Source organism: Macrobrachium nipponense, chromosome 19 (assembly GCF_015104395.2).
Source record: "Macrobrachium nipponense isolate FS-2020 chromosome 19, ASM1510439v2, whole genome shotgun sequence".
NCBI lineage: Eukaryota > Metazoa > Arthropoda > Malacostraca > Decapoda > Palaemonidae > Macrobrachium > Macrobrachium nipponense.
The window spans coordinates 3,160,310-3,174,670 of NC_061088.1; the positions used below are offsets into that span (position 1 = coordinate 3,160,310).

Below are 14,361 nucleotides of genomic sequence, written 5' to 3' on the forward strand. Positions count from 1 at the left end.
ATTTTCAACGAGATTCGAGAAAAATTAAAGAATATTCCGTTTGGAGTCATATTGTTTCAGAATGTATCGTATTGTATTCATGCAAATTCATCAAATATTTCCATTTGAACTCCATTATGTAATGGTAAATAGTTTTAGTGATGTGATAAACAATATACATTTGTGTACAATTAACTATTTCGGGTGAAAAGTGTTTGTTTTGTCTTAATAAATGCATATTTTCTTGGTGTCGTACTAAATGTCATTTTATTCGACGGCATCGAAAGGCGTGTTGAGGTAGTGTTGTACCCGAAGCTGCGCATAGTAACATCAACATCGCTCGGCTTTACGTGTGTGTGTTGGAGTTGTCAGCTGATGGAGTAGACGGGAATAATGGCAGTCAACTTCTTACTCTCCTCGCGAGTGGTTTCGCGGCCTCTCGTCCCTTCGAGTGACTGAAAGCTCTTCGTTCTTTCCCAGTGCTTTCGCTGCGACTTTCGTGCCGTCCTCTCTCTGTCTTCCCCTGTCCTACAAAAGACCCCATAGCTCAACCTCCCCCCCTCCCCACAACCTCCCTCCTTTCGAATGCCTCCGTACAACATCCAGAAACGTGACTCCGTCAAGCTACAAAACATAGACGAAATGGATGGACTTCGGAGTAATTTGTCCCACGAGGAACTCATACGGCATCAGGAGGAGGGCGTTTCCGACGGCGTGGTGGTGGTGGTGCCCCAGCAACTGCAGAGGAGCCCCAGGCCCTCTGCTGCCACTTCGGGAGCCGACGAGGAGGAGGAAGGGCCCCGAACGAAGGCCACCAAGAGCCAGATTTGCACTGTGGCGATTTTGTGCTATGTCAACCTCATCAATTACATGGACAGGTTCACTGTTGCAGGTGAGTTTACCCCCCTTTTGAAATGATAGTTTAACCACTCGCGAACTAAACTGAAGTTTGAAGGAAGACTTAGGCTAGATCAGGCAGCAGTGCCTAGACTTGTTCCAGGGTTAATTCTATGAGGGAAACAGACGTATTCTAGATCAGGTGAAAGTGTTTACGAGACTTTCAGGTCATTAAACTTTAGTAGTAGCCTATTTCCCACTTGTTTTGCCAGATGGTTGAAACTAACCTTGGCACGGTGGGTTAACCAGTCGCCAAGTCTAAGGGGGCGGGGGTGGGGAGGTAAATTTTCTTAATTTCCCCCCCAGTCACATCCGTAATTGAAACAGGCCTTGAAAAATCGCCTGCTTTGCTATATTTTAAATTAAGTAGGCCCTTTAAACATGTAGCTGAAATGACTGTCTTACTTTAAACCCAGGTAGCCCTAGTATATTTTATTTTACTGCGCTCGTGTCAGGCTAAGGTTTAATTCATTTGATTGGATAAAGAAGCTAATTAATTAAAGTTTTTATATCCTGAAATGGGCTAGACATTGTATCTGGCGTAAATGGGTGTAGGAAATGGTTAGATTGACATGTAGCTATATGTAACGTTATGATGAATTAAAAGGTTATTTGAACATGAAATAAATAAACCACCAATTATGCGCTGGTTTATTAAATATGTTAATCGCAGGATTTCGGTTACCTATTTTGTGATGTGCTGCCAAAAAACCCCATCAATACTTTGGTCGTTATTCAAGACCAATCCTTATTATACATTTGACCCTGTAATAGTATACTTTATATAATTCTTTTCACAAATGTTTATTGTTTAGCCGTTTGGTTATATTTCGGAGGGGGCCAGTGGCTGGTTTAATATATTTAAGGCCAGGATACGGTATCGTATATGTAACGTAGGTCTACCTTGTTTCTTAAGAAATTACGATCGTTAATACTGATCATATCGAAGGTAAATGTTTCCTAGAATGTAATGTGACGGTACTTTTATGGCTAATATTCCCATTTTGTTGTCCAAGTTTTAGTGTTGGACAGTTGGGAGAAGTTTTCCACTCGCAATCTATTCTAGTAACGTTTGCCAAAGAGGCGTTATCGTAACGTTCCGTATGTATGTGTGTTAACCGGTTAACCGACCCGTTTTTGAGCAGCGGTGTTGAATGGGGATTTTTATTTTTTATTTTTTTCCTCCTGTCGCATCGCACCGGTGGAAGGTTTGAACAGATGTTGCCACCTGCGGACTATTTCGAAGAATTTTATATTCATGATCGTTTATTCGTATTGTGGACTATTTTATCTTTCAAATAGGAGAATTTTGTAAGATCATTCTTCTCAGGGTTGAAGATTGAAGCACTGTTTTGAAGTATAGCTGTGCTGTTAAGAATTTACCCCACACTGAGAAAAGGTGATTTGGCACCTGTGTACCTGATCACCCCATCTGCCGTATGCGCGCTCTCTCTCTCTCATTTTATCTAAAGGTGAAACGATGCTTAATATCACCCAAAAGTTGATTGTCGTTCATTTTATTAAATAAATAAATGAATTATGTCAGCCAGACTCTTCTAGGGGGGAGGGGTTGAAGTGATGCCACCAGCCAGATCTGAATTTGAAGAGAAAAACTTAAGCTATTGAGTCATTTCATGAAGCCTTATTCTGTCGAGGATGTGATATTAATGCGATTGTGCCTTGTAGACCAGCTAAGTAAAGCACCTCAGCGGCGTGGTTGGTATGGTATTAGCGTCCCACCTCGGTGGTCGCGGGTTCGATTCTCGCCCATTCCATTGAGGAGTGAGAGATGTGTATTTCTGGTGATAGAAGTTCACTCTCGACATGGTTCGGAAGTCACGTAAAGCCGTTGGTCCCGTTGCTGAATAACCACTGGTTCCATGCAACGTAAAAGCACCATACAAACAAACAAACCAGCTAAGTATGTGAGAGGATTATTCGTACGTTAAGTAATAGTCAGATTCTGGCTTTGGATACTATTCATTTCCCGGTGTAGGATTGAGAACTGAAACAGATAAGAAAAAAAAAAAACTGTTTAGATCTGTAACTCTCAATCAAGCTCTGATAGAGCGAATTATTAGTTATTTTTTAAGATGCTAAAATTTAAAATTCCGTGCAACCATTGATTACTCGAGATGTTGGGATTCTGCAGATTTAGCCTTTAGTTTTTACTCGTATAATATATATATATATATATATATATATATATAGTATATTATATACACATTTTATATGTATATACTTATATTGATGATATATATATATATACTATATATATATATATATATATATATATATAATATATGCTTGTTTATATATTTACTGAACAGAGTAAAATAAGCAATCTGCCAGGAAACTCTCTCTCTCTCTCTCTATGTTTACTATATATTAAATGTATACTGAGATCTTCATCGGTACGTGCAGAAGATTAACATTCGTGGAGAATATGAAATGAGTTAAGAAATTATTATTATTCAAAATCTCATAATAGCACTAGTCACTGAAATGCCGAAGAAATCCACATTGGATATATATTCTATATATAACGTTTACAGTTTCACCGTTGTGGGCTTCACCATTATGATGTTTATTATTAGAATACATGACTCACATAAGACTGATAAACAGTACATTGCACTCGATTTGTTTTCTCGTCTCATGAAGTACATGTGTCTATTGCACTCGTCGCGGTGTCTTATGATTTGGGGTGATCTAGGTTCAGTTGTCCTTCAGGTCGTCAGTGCGGATATTTGTATGTAGAAGGCGAGACAGTTACACGTGTACTGTTTTTGTGTGTGTATATATATATAGTCATATATAAATATAATATATAGATATATATATGTCATATATATAATGTATTATTTAACATATAAATAATAATATTTATAATCTATATATATATATATATATAATATATTTATATATATATGTGTGTGTGTGTTTATATGTATATATAGTATATATTGTTGGCCTAGTCGGTAAAGACGTCATCATTGAAGTCCTGGTTTCTCCTCTGTGCGCTGGTTCGAATCCACGAGAGGACGAAATTATTATCAACTAAAACAATCCCTTTTGGTTAACATATATGAAAATAGATTAATCCTGCGGTAAAGCAAATTAGATATCGAGGGACATTTGTAATAGCTTGATGCATGTATAGATGAATCACGGCGATGTGATAAAAGTTCATACATATATATAGTCTATGTATACTATATAAGTTTGTATACATACTGTAGTCGATAGGTTGTTTATTTATTAATTTATTAGCTTATTCATTTATTTCCTTTCAGAACTAAGAGTTCTATACTAATACAAGAATAGAAGATGTGCGACAGAATGTACTCTTAAATTATCGCTAATCCGTTGAGTCACGGTCACATGTGAGTGTGACTAGTCACAGTATGATAAAAAAAAAATGTGATATAAGTTACAATAAATATGTGAACTTAGGGATTTCAAGAAAATTACTAGGGAGTATGTGAAATGACAGATTCGCTCAGGAACATGTGGTCCACGAGCATACTAAACACTAGGAAACAAATGTTTAATCTACACGGTTTCGTTGTGTTTAGTACTAGCCCCTGGGCGATCAAAGGTACTTATGGGCATTTGACCCCCCTCCCTCCCCCAGAGGTTAGTACTTAACACAACGAAATTCGTTTGACCCCCAAGTAGTTCTAAACACGGCATATAAATAGTACTAGCCCTGGAGATAAAATGTTCTTAAGCTAAGCGAATTGGTCATGTGGATTTCACATATTTACTGTAATATTAAATAGGTATATACAATATATATATATATATATATATATATATATATATATATATATATATATATATTAATATATATATAAAGAGAGAGAGAGATATCTCGCAGCATTGCTTGGTCACCTATATACTAGACTCAATCTCGTTGACGTATCATCCTCTCTGGCATTGGTTAGTGTACGCGCCCTCTTTAGGTGTGACTGCAAAAACATCGATAAGTTTGAGTTCCAGACAGACAGACGACTAGACTTGATAGCCCCGTCAAGACAGTACTGCAGGGTGTGTGAGGAGGGCAGGTCTCTCTCTCTCTCTCTCTCTCTCTCTCTCTCTCTCTCTCTCTCTCTCTCTCTCTCTCTCTCTGTAATCGGGTATGTAATGCCGGATATTATGTGAAGATTATGTTGTAACGAGTCTTGTCTTTAGGTTAGAATGTAAGAGGTTTACGAAGTTCTTTTGGATATGGAAAGAACCGGTTGCTAGGCCTAGTAATTCGCAATCATGGTTTTATTATTGTATAATATCTTACTGTTGCATTTTATTCTAAGCCCATGTTTAACCATCGTTTCAGCTACGCCAACTTGAAACAAAAATTAAATCTCCAAGGTTGGTTTTTGTTTGTTAAGTCTAATAGCACCGTCATTAGTTTCAATTTTGACGTAACCGGAACTTGGCGTATCCTCCGTAACGGTTGGTGGCGGCGTGTGCGCGTTTTATGAGCCTCTCTCTCTTCTCTCTCTCTCTCTCTCTCTCTCTCTCTCTCCTTGTTTACAAGCTTCCCTGTTTCACTTATGTGTATCCAGCTCCTTGTCTGCACTAATCTCAAAGGACGTTTAATTATCGATCATGTGTCTGATACAATGTAGTTTTTTTTTCGTCAAATTAGGAGGCCGATTTTTATTATTTATTTATTTATGTTTTCACTGCTTTCTTGTTCCTGGGATAAACAAAGCTTTTCCAATTTGACATCAGCAGAGGTAATGAATGTCAAATTCTTTTTATATTTTTATTTATTTTTAAGGGCTAAGAATTAGATCTGTTTCAGCTCTCAGTGGCCAAATACATTTACTGGAAAGCTGATTGATTCAAACTGGAATTTGCTTTTCATGTTTGACCCTTAGAACTTTCTATGCACTGTTAACTTTAGGAATCTATTTTGACCCATTGTCTGTTGCATCCAGGAGGCTCGATCTTATTATTTTTTATTTTTTTATAAATCAATATAATTGGAATTCTGACTGCCATATCAGTCTCTGGCAAAGTTGCAAGCCCTAAGTTTAGTAAGTTGAAGTTGCCAGCTCATATTAAGAAATTACTTCCTAAATTCGTTATCTTATGAATGTGAATGCTTACGTTTCATTGTTATTTATGGTGGTGCATCCGTCTCTCGATGTATGCCTAAATTTTTGGCACTATCATTGTTTTTTTTTTTTTTTTTTTTTTTTTTTTTTTTTTTTTTTTTTTTTTTTTTTTTTTTTTTTTCTGTAGATAGCTAAAAACGTCGATGCCTTCATATCGTGTTTGGGGACATTTGCTTACACTTGTCGGTAAGGGGTCAACGTCAACGACGTCTTGTGTTTATAAGCAATCGATGGACCTAATTTTCAGTTTCTCTCTCTCTCTCTCTCTCTCTCTCTCTCTCTCTCTCTCTCTCTCTCTCTCTCTCTCTCTCTCTGCGCCCAATTTATTCAAACCATGTTGCCTAAATGTTTATACCCTATAGGCCTATCATTCAATCGCTTGGTCGTATGTCTCATTATCATTCTCACCCGTTGTCCTGAATATCTCTCTCTCTCTCTCTCTCTCTCTCCTCTCTCTCTCTCTCTCTGGGGAGGGAGAGTGCAACGAACCTTCTGCCGTGTGCGTGAGTTCGTTCGTTTGATCTGTGGTAGGCTCACTGTCATCAGGCAAGTGCCGGTTTGGCCGCCAACGGTTGCCGAATTACTGTTCTGTGCATAATGCGTTTCATTTTGATTAGTATATTTTTTTAATTTTGGGGTTACCTTAGCCTAGTGAATGCTAATCAGATGCTCTGTCGTTTTTATGTAATTTAGGGCCACATCCCCCCCCCCTGCACATTTGTGTGGAATAAAGTTGATTATAGTATTTTAGCCAGTATCTTAGTGGTACAGTGTATTGAGTTTTTTTTAGTCCTATTAGTAAAATGTACCGTCTTGTGGGACACTTCCGAATGCCATAATCTTGCAAACTAATATTTCAGAGCGAGAACCGTACGCCTATTAAAATGATTGTGAAAGTAAATACTACACGAGAATAACTAAATGCGCTTTTTAATGTTCAGGAACCCACCAGAGTGTTAAAAATCTCTCTCTCTCTCCCTCCCTCTCTCTCTCAAACGGTGCTACCTAAATACATACACCGTATAGGCCTATACTTCAAGTGCTTGGTCTTATGTTATGTCTGTAATTTTTCGTTCAACCCTTGTCTGAAAGTCAGTCTCTCTCTCTCTCTCTCTCTCTCTCTCTCTCTCTCTCTCTCTCTCTCTCTCTCTCTCTCTCTCTCTCTCTGAGTGTGTATATTATAATGATAGGTCTTGACCTATTGTTAACCTTAACCTTGCATAGGTCACCCAACGCAAACGTCATTACAATTGAAGAAAGGTCACCTTGTGAATGGTTTGGTGCGCCTTGCTAGGAAGATGAGGGTGGCGCGCCCCTGTGAGAAAGTAAACGTCTTTTGGTGGGAACAATTTCACGAAATACCACGGGTGTCGTTTTCCAATGAAAAGCCGAGACATGCACAATGCAGCGACACACATACACAATGCTGGCGTGTTTGTTTGTCGTTTTGTGCTCCTGCGGTGTTCATGCGGGCCTACTTTGAGTTTTGTCATGAACTAGAACACGCCAATAATTCTGCTCTCTCTCTCTCTCTCTCTCTCTCTCTCTCTCTCTCTCTCTCTCTCTCTCCAAATAACGCAAATCAAGCTGCCGATATGCATTTATCGTATAGGCCTAGTATACATCAAGTAATTGATCTTATGTTTGTAATGATTCTAACCCTTTGCCCGGAAAATTCTCTCTCTCTCTCTCCTCTTGTTCTTAATCTCTCTCTCTCTATCGTCAAGTTAAGTACTTGACATTCCATCACTGATCTTCCGATTTAAGCAGTTTTGATCTTTGTACGATCTGAAGATGTGATAACACACTCCTCTCTCTCTCTCTCTCTCTCTCTCTCTCTCTCTCTCTCTCTCTCGTGCGCTGGCAAATTGATTCAAGTTCCAGGAGAATGTGAATATTCATGGCTAAGTTATGTCACGAGTTCGTCCTCCGAGCGTCGGTGACGAAAATATAAACGATGAAAAAAATATACAAAATAAAAAATTGCCGCCTGAGTTTTCATGGAGGGATCTTTTCAAAGTCGTGCATAATAGAAACTGATTCTAAAGCTTCGTATATTCTATTCAGTGCCACTTTAATAGTTTCATTCTGCGTCCATTCAGGTCGTCATAGACTCTCTTCAGAGGTTTGAATGGAGCTTGTCCTCTGTTTGATGGGGTTTCTTTATATGGACAAGATGTTTATTTTAAATATGTATACCGGCACTGCATATGGAAGTTGTGGACCATTTAAGGTGGAGATAACACAGCTTTTTGAATAGTTTATTCGTACGAAGCTGCTCTGGTTTAGCCCGAGTTCATTCATGTTTATAAATGTGGGGCTAGGCGTAGGTCTCTACAGAAGCAGCACTACGTAGTATATGTCTAAGCCTGTCTCTCTTCAGGCGTACTTATGTAGGTCTAAGCCCTGAAGCCTTCACAGACGTAGTTGGTCAGGCAGGTCTAAGCCCGATTCTCTTTAGGCGTAGCCATGTAGGTCTAAGCCCTGAGCCTTCACAGACATAGTAAGTCATGTAGGTCTAAGCCCTGAGCCTTCACAGACGTAGTTATTCATGTAGGTCTAAGCCCGAATTTCTTCAGGCGTAACCATGTAGGTCTAACCTGAATCTCTCAGCCGTAGGCCTAAGCGTGAGTTATATATGATCCAGGGTGCTTATTTTTTAAAATATTTGTTCACATAAAACTTATTTTTAATCGGATAATTCCCCTTAGGCGGTACCATTTAAACTTCGAGAACAATTCCACAGTGCCCCAGTTGACATAGTAGTCACTGAATTTGTTAAAGTTTATACCTGATGGTTTGTCGACTACGGTAGCTCGATGCTACGTGGGGAGAACGCATGGGTCTATCCACCTCACACCCAGAATTGCTTAGCGAGATGATAAGAATAGGAGTGTCAGCGTAGAATTCGGTCTGCGTGTTTGTGGGTCCTTGTATCAGGTTGCATTGATTTTCTTCACGTACTGCGTGTCAGGGTCGGAAAGAGAGTTACCTTTGTTTTTGTTTTTCTAAGATCCAGGATAAAGTAGCTTATTCGTGTCTGTTTTCACTCATTTTCTCTGTAGCCTGCGTTTCACAGTCGCATGTTTCCCGTAGGGAGTTAGTACCACCAGGGCACCTTGCTCTGTGCACCGTAGGGGTTCTTGGCAGCGTCCCTACGGCCCTTAGCTGCGACCCCTTTCGTTCATTTTACTGCACCTCCTTTCATATTATGTATCTTCCATCTTACTTTATATTCTATTCTACAGCCGTAAGTGGGGAAGGGAGTTACCCATCCAGGTATTCGCCACACACAAGGTCCTTTGAATATACTCTTGTGTATATTTAAAGGACTTTGAGCCGTAGCATTATCTATCGAGGGGATATTACTGCACCGATCTTAGTTACTGCTTGGCATTCCTATTAGATCGAAAGTCGTACTTTTAATTAAATAAACTTGACAGTGACGTCTCACAGGGACGTGAGAACATCCCAGTTATGAGCATTAATGGTCTTTAGCATCAATGAACTTTTTGTATGCCACGTTACGCCCGCTTAGATTTCACACTCGTATTTATATCATTATCTTTAGTGACCTAGATTTCTTTCTTTCTTTAATTTGCGAGGTGGTTTTGTGATGATGTCATTATATATAGTATGAATAATTTATATGTTTCGTAATAGTCCCCCAGGTTTTCATATTAGGGGTTAAGATTGAAAATTAGTCACAGTGGTTTTGTTGTCTCAATGTAATTTTTATAATAATAATAATAATAATAATAATAATAATAATAATAACAATAATAACATCATAACAATAGTATGAGTTGCTAAAATGTGCAGAAATACAGTGATGTCAGTTTAAACTATATAATTACAAATTATATATATAATATACGATATATATATATATATATATATATATATATATATACAAAATATATATTGTGTATATTTTTAATATTTACACTGACACCAGTGTAGATGTCATCACCAATAATAATAATAATAATAATAAAGTTACGTATTCATTTGTGGATTACCAATGAAAGTATGAAATTCAATGCTGCTTATCACACACGTGTACAAAATGACCATCCTGAACACGACAGCAGCAGGGTATGTACCCAGACTGTCAAAACGACTGTATGCTAAGTCACTCGTGATTTCAGGACGTTACGTACTACCATTTCCATAGCCAGGACGAAGAAAACATCATCCTATATATTTTTACGCTGGTCTTCGTTAACACACCTGCTATAGTAGATTCAGATCACCCGTGCATCTGATGCCTAGGCGAGCCCCTTACGACGCTCCTGATTGGCTGTTGATAAGCTAATCACAGGGCTGGAAACTCTCAGTCACGCTTGCGAGTTCACATAGGCAGGATGTATGTTCCACCCCCTCCTGAGGGATACTTTTGAAAGTCGTACACTCAGGAGAGGTGGAAGATAGATCCTACTTATGTGAACTATCGAGAGAGACTGAGAGTTTTCAGCCCTGTGATTGGCTTATCAATAGCCAATCAGGAGCGTCGTAAGGGACAGGCCTAGACATCAGATGAACGGGTGATGTGAATGTACTATAGATTGTCGGTGTTACACGCGCAAGAAAAAATACACTGATATGCAAAGGCGTTGCAGTATGTAGAGAGATAGACAGAATTGTCATCTTTGATTAACACTGCAAAATTTTATTTTGGGCGTATATTATGTATAATAAATGGCACTGTATTTGACAAGACTAATTTTTTGCCATACACGTATAATAAATGCCTATATATCTGGCAAGACAAGCTTATCCCACTATATCTGCAAAGATTAATTGGGTATAAACGTATAATAAATGCCACTGTATCTAGCAAGACTTGATTTAATTTTGGGCATATATGTATAATAAATGTTACTATATCTGGCAAGACCTAATTTAATTTTGGGCATATATGTATAATAAATGCCACTGTATCTAGCAAGACTAGCTTCTAGTGCAAGCGACACTAGAAGGTGACTGGATGATAATCCTAGATAAAGCCAATGAATGGAAGTTTGCAGAGTGACCTTGGGAGAAAATGTTGAAGTCAATTCCATTGCCTTACTAGCGAAGTGTCATGCGTAGTCATGTGATTTTGTTGGGGGGGAGGTGGGGTGGGGGGGGGTTGTACCAGGGGATGGGCATCGTTCCCACGGAAAACCCCTTTCAAGGGAAGTGGCTTGGTTTTGACTTTTGGTTTTGGGGAGGGTTATGTCATGGACGAGATTTTGTATATATTTTTTTTTTTTTTTTTTTTTTTTTTTTTTTAGTTATGTGCTGGTTTATTTAAAGTAGGTCGTATTTCTTTTCTTAAGAAGGGGGTTGGTTTTGTACTTTTTTTTTATTTATCTTTTTTAGTACTATGTGGTTTTTTTCAAGTATCTGGGCTGTTTATTAAAGTATGGGCAAGTTTTTTAATTTTTAAGAAAGTTGGGTTTTTAAGTAGCATGTGGCTTTTTTTTACCTTTTAACTTGTGGTTTCTTTTTTAAAGATTTTTTCTTTCTTAAGAATGTGGGCCTCTTTTTACTCTTAAGTATGTGGACTGGGGTTCGTGGAGGGTTTGGTTCCTCCAATGGCGGGTAATCACGTGGGGTTTCGTGTCGGTCTTTCAAAATGGCGTTCATTTCTGAACATGTCATAAAGGAATTAAAGCTTCAATTTACTTTCATTCCTCGTATTTGGTTTTGCGTGCATACGTAGATTATATATATATACATTATATATATATAATATATATAATTGTATATATATTATATATATATATATCATATATAATAATATATATATAATATATATATATATATATATATATATATATATATATATTATATATATCATAAAATGTGCTCTTCACCTTACTGCAATCTAATATTGTTTTATAAAATAAAAAAAGGGAGAAATTCCCGTAAACACAATTAACACTAAAAGCTGTGATTTGTGATTATTTAATTTATATCTGTACTTCAATCATAATTGCATACATCTGTGATGAGGACTGAACTACTGTCAAAATATATGGTTTAATTGTAAGATATCGATTCTCATTACAAATACCCGAGTTCGACAGGGATTTGTAAGGTCGGGATCGGTATCGACTTGTACCAATCTTGTTGGCCGAGTCGGCAAAGACGTCTCTGAAGTCCTGATTTCTCCTCTGTGCGCTGGTTCGAATCCACGAGAGGACGAAATTGTTATCAACTAAAATAAAATTCCCCATCGGATAACGTATGTGAAATATGTATTAATTCCGAGGTAGAGCGAAGTTAATATTAAAGGACATTTGTAGCTTAATGCATGTATACCTATGAATCACGGCGATGTTGATTAATATATAATAAAATTATATATAATATAATATATATATTATATATATTGATTATCATTAATATATATATACGCGTGTGTGTGTTTGTGCGCACCTTATTAGCAGTCTTACTGTGTTTCTAGCATATGTATGTGTGGCCTCAGTTATTATTAGAATTTATTTTCAGGAGTGGTAACCTTAATTAGTGGACGCCCCATATGCATCCTGCCATCCATAATTGCTAAACTTATATATATATATGTGTTATTATATATATATGTATATATATATCATATAATATATTATCTATGATATATATATGTATTATAGATATTATAATGTTTAGCAATTATGGATGCCAGATTGCATATGGGGCGTCCACTAATTAAGGTTACCACTTCTGAAAATAGAATTCTAATAGTAACTGACACCACTGCTAATAAGACGCGCGTACACACTTGTGTGTATATATTATATATATAGATATATATATATATATTATATATATATATATATATATATATATATGAAGTTGGTAACCTTAATTAAGTGGACGTCACATGTGCGCACCTGCATCCATAATTACTAACATTATTTAATATATATTATATTATTATATATATATATATATATATATATATATATATATATATATTTTATATCGAACTACAAATGTCCTTTAATATCTAATTCGCTTTACCTCGGAATTAATATATTTTCTTATATGCTTAACCGCTTGATAAATTCCCCTCGGTTAAGCATATATGAAAATATATTAATTCCGAGGTAGAGCGAATTAGATATTAAAGGACATTTGTAGTTCGATATATGTATATGAATCACGGTAATGTGATAGACTTATATATATATATATATATATATATATATAGATATATATATTCACATATACAGTGTCTTTCCGCCCATATTTAGGCTTGTCATTAATCTTTATTCTTTTTATCTTTTTTATCTCATATTTATGCCTACATATGGCTGACTCTCATTTTTTTTTGTTTTTTTTTCTTCCTGTTCATGTTATGATTTTTTTTTTTAAATTCCATAGCAGATTTCACTTTCTTTTAGTATATTTTAAGATGCGTAAGAAAGTTTTTTTTCGATATATTTTTTGTATATGTTTTTATGATTGAAACACGTTGGTAATGTTGAAATATTTGGTTGCAATCGTATTTTATTTTTTTTTTTTTTTTTTTGAGAAAATACGGTGTAGATATACTTTTCTTGTATTTGTTCTTATTTTTACTTTTATTACCTTTGTTTTTATTTCTCTTTAACGCTTCCTTCTTTGCCTCAGCATCTGTCATGTGGTAAAAGTTATTTCTCTCTCTCTCTCTCTCTCTCTCTCTCTCTCTCTCTCTCTCTCTCTCTCTCTCTCTCTCCTCCAATAGTCCTTGATCTTCCGTTTAAAGCAGCTTTGATCTACGTACGATCTGAAGATTTAATAACTCTCTCTCTCTCTCTCTCTCTCTCTCTCTCTCTCTCTCTCTCTCTCTCTCTCTCTCTCTCTCTCTCATTGATTAATTGATCGATTGATTGGAACCGGCTTGAAACATTCGACTGACCCTGGGTAATTTTTTTTTCTTTTACGCCAGATTGATTTTTTTTTTCGTCTTCTTTTTTTGGGGGGAGCGACGCTAGATCACTCTTCCTATCATTATTCAGAACCTCGCACGTATTTAAAGACGCTGTTAGCCAGTGAGATATTGAAGTGGCATATTATATATATATATATATATATATATATATATATATATATATATATAATATATATATAGTGTATACGTATATTATTATTATTATATTATTAAGATCAGGTAAGCTGCTGTTCTGAGACAAAAGTAAGATGATGCAATCACAAGGGACCCCTCAGGGAAAGCATCTCACACTGAAAAATGAAAGAAATACTTCAGGTAAAAGGTTATGTGAGCCCGCTCAGCGAAAAATAATATAAATATATATTAGTGCCTAACTAAATAAAAAAAAACGCGCCGACGAAACGAGTTTTCTGTACAGCGTGTAAT

General features: G+C 36.6%; 1 protein-coding gene across 1 annotated transcript in view; it reads left to right on the plus strand.

Annotated features, from left to right (window-relative positions):
• The first annotated feature begins 319 nt into the window (after positions 1-319).
• The window catches only part of LOC135213721 (protein spinster-like), a 74,691-nt gene continuing 60,649 nt past the window's right edge, over positions 320-14,361 (plus strand). The window contains exon 1 of the mRNA XM_064247836.1: positions 320-871. Within this exon, the coding sequence (XP_064103906.1) occupies positions 565-871 (307 nt within the window). The 5' untranslated portion in view covers positions 320-564. The remainder of the gene's footprint in view (positions 872-14,361) is intronic.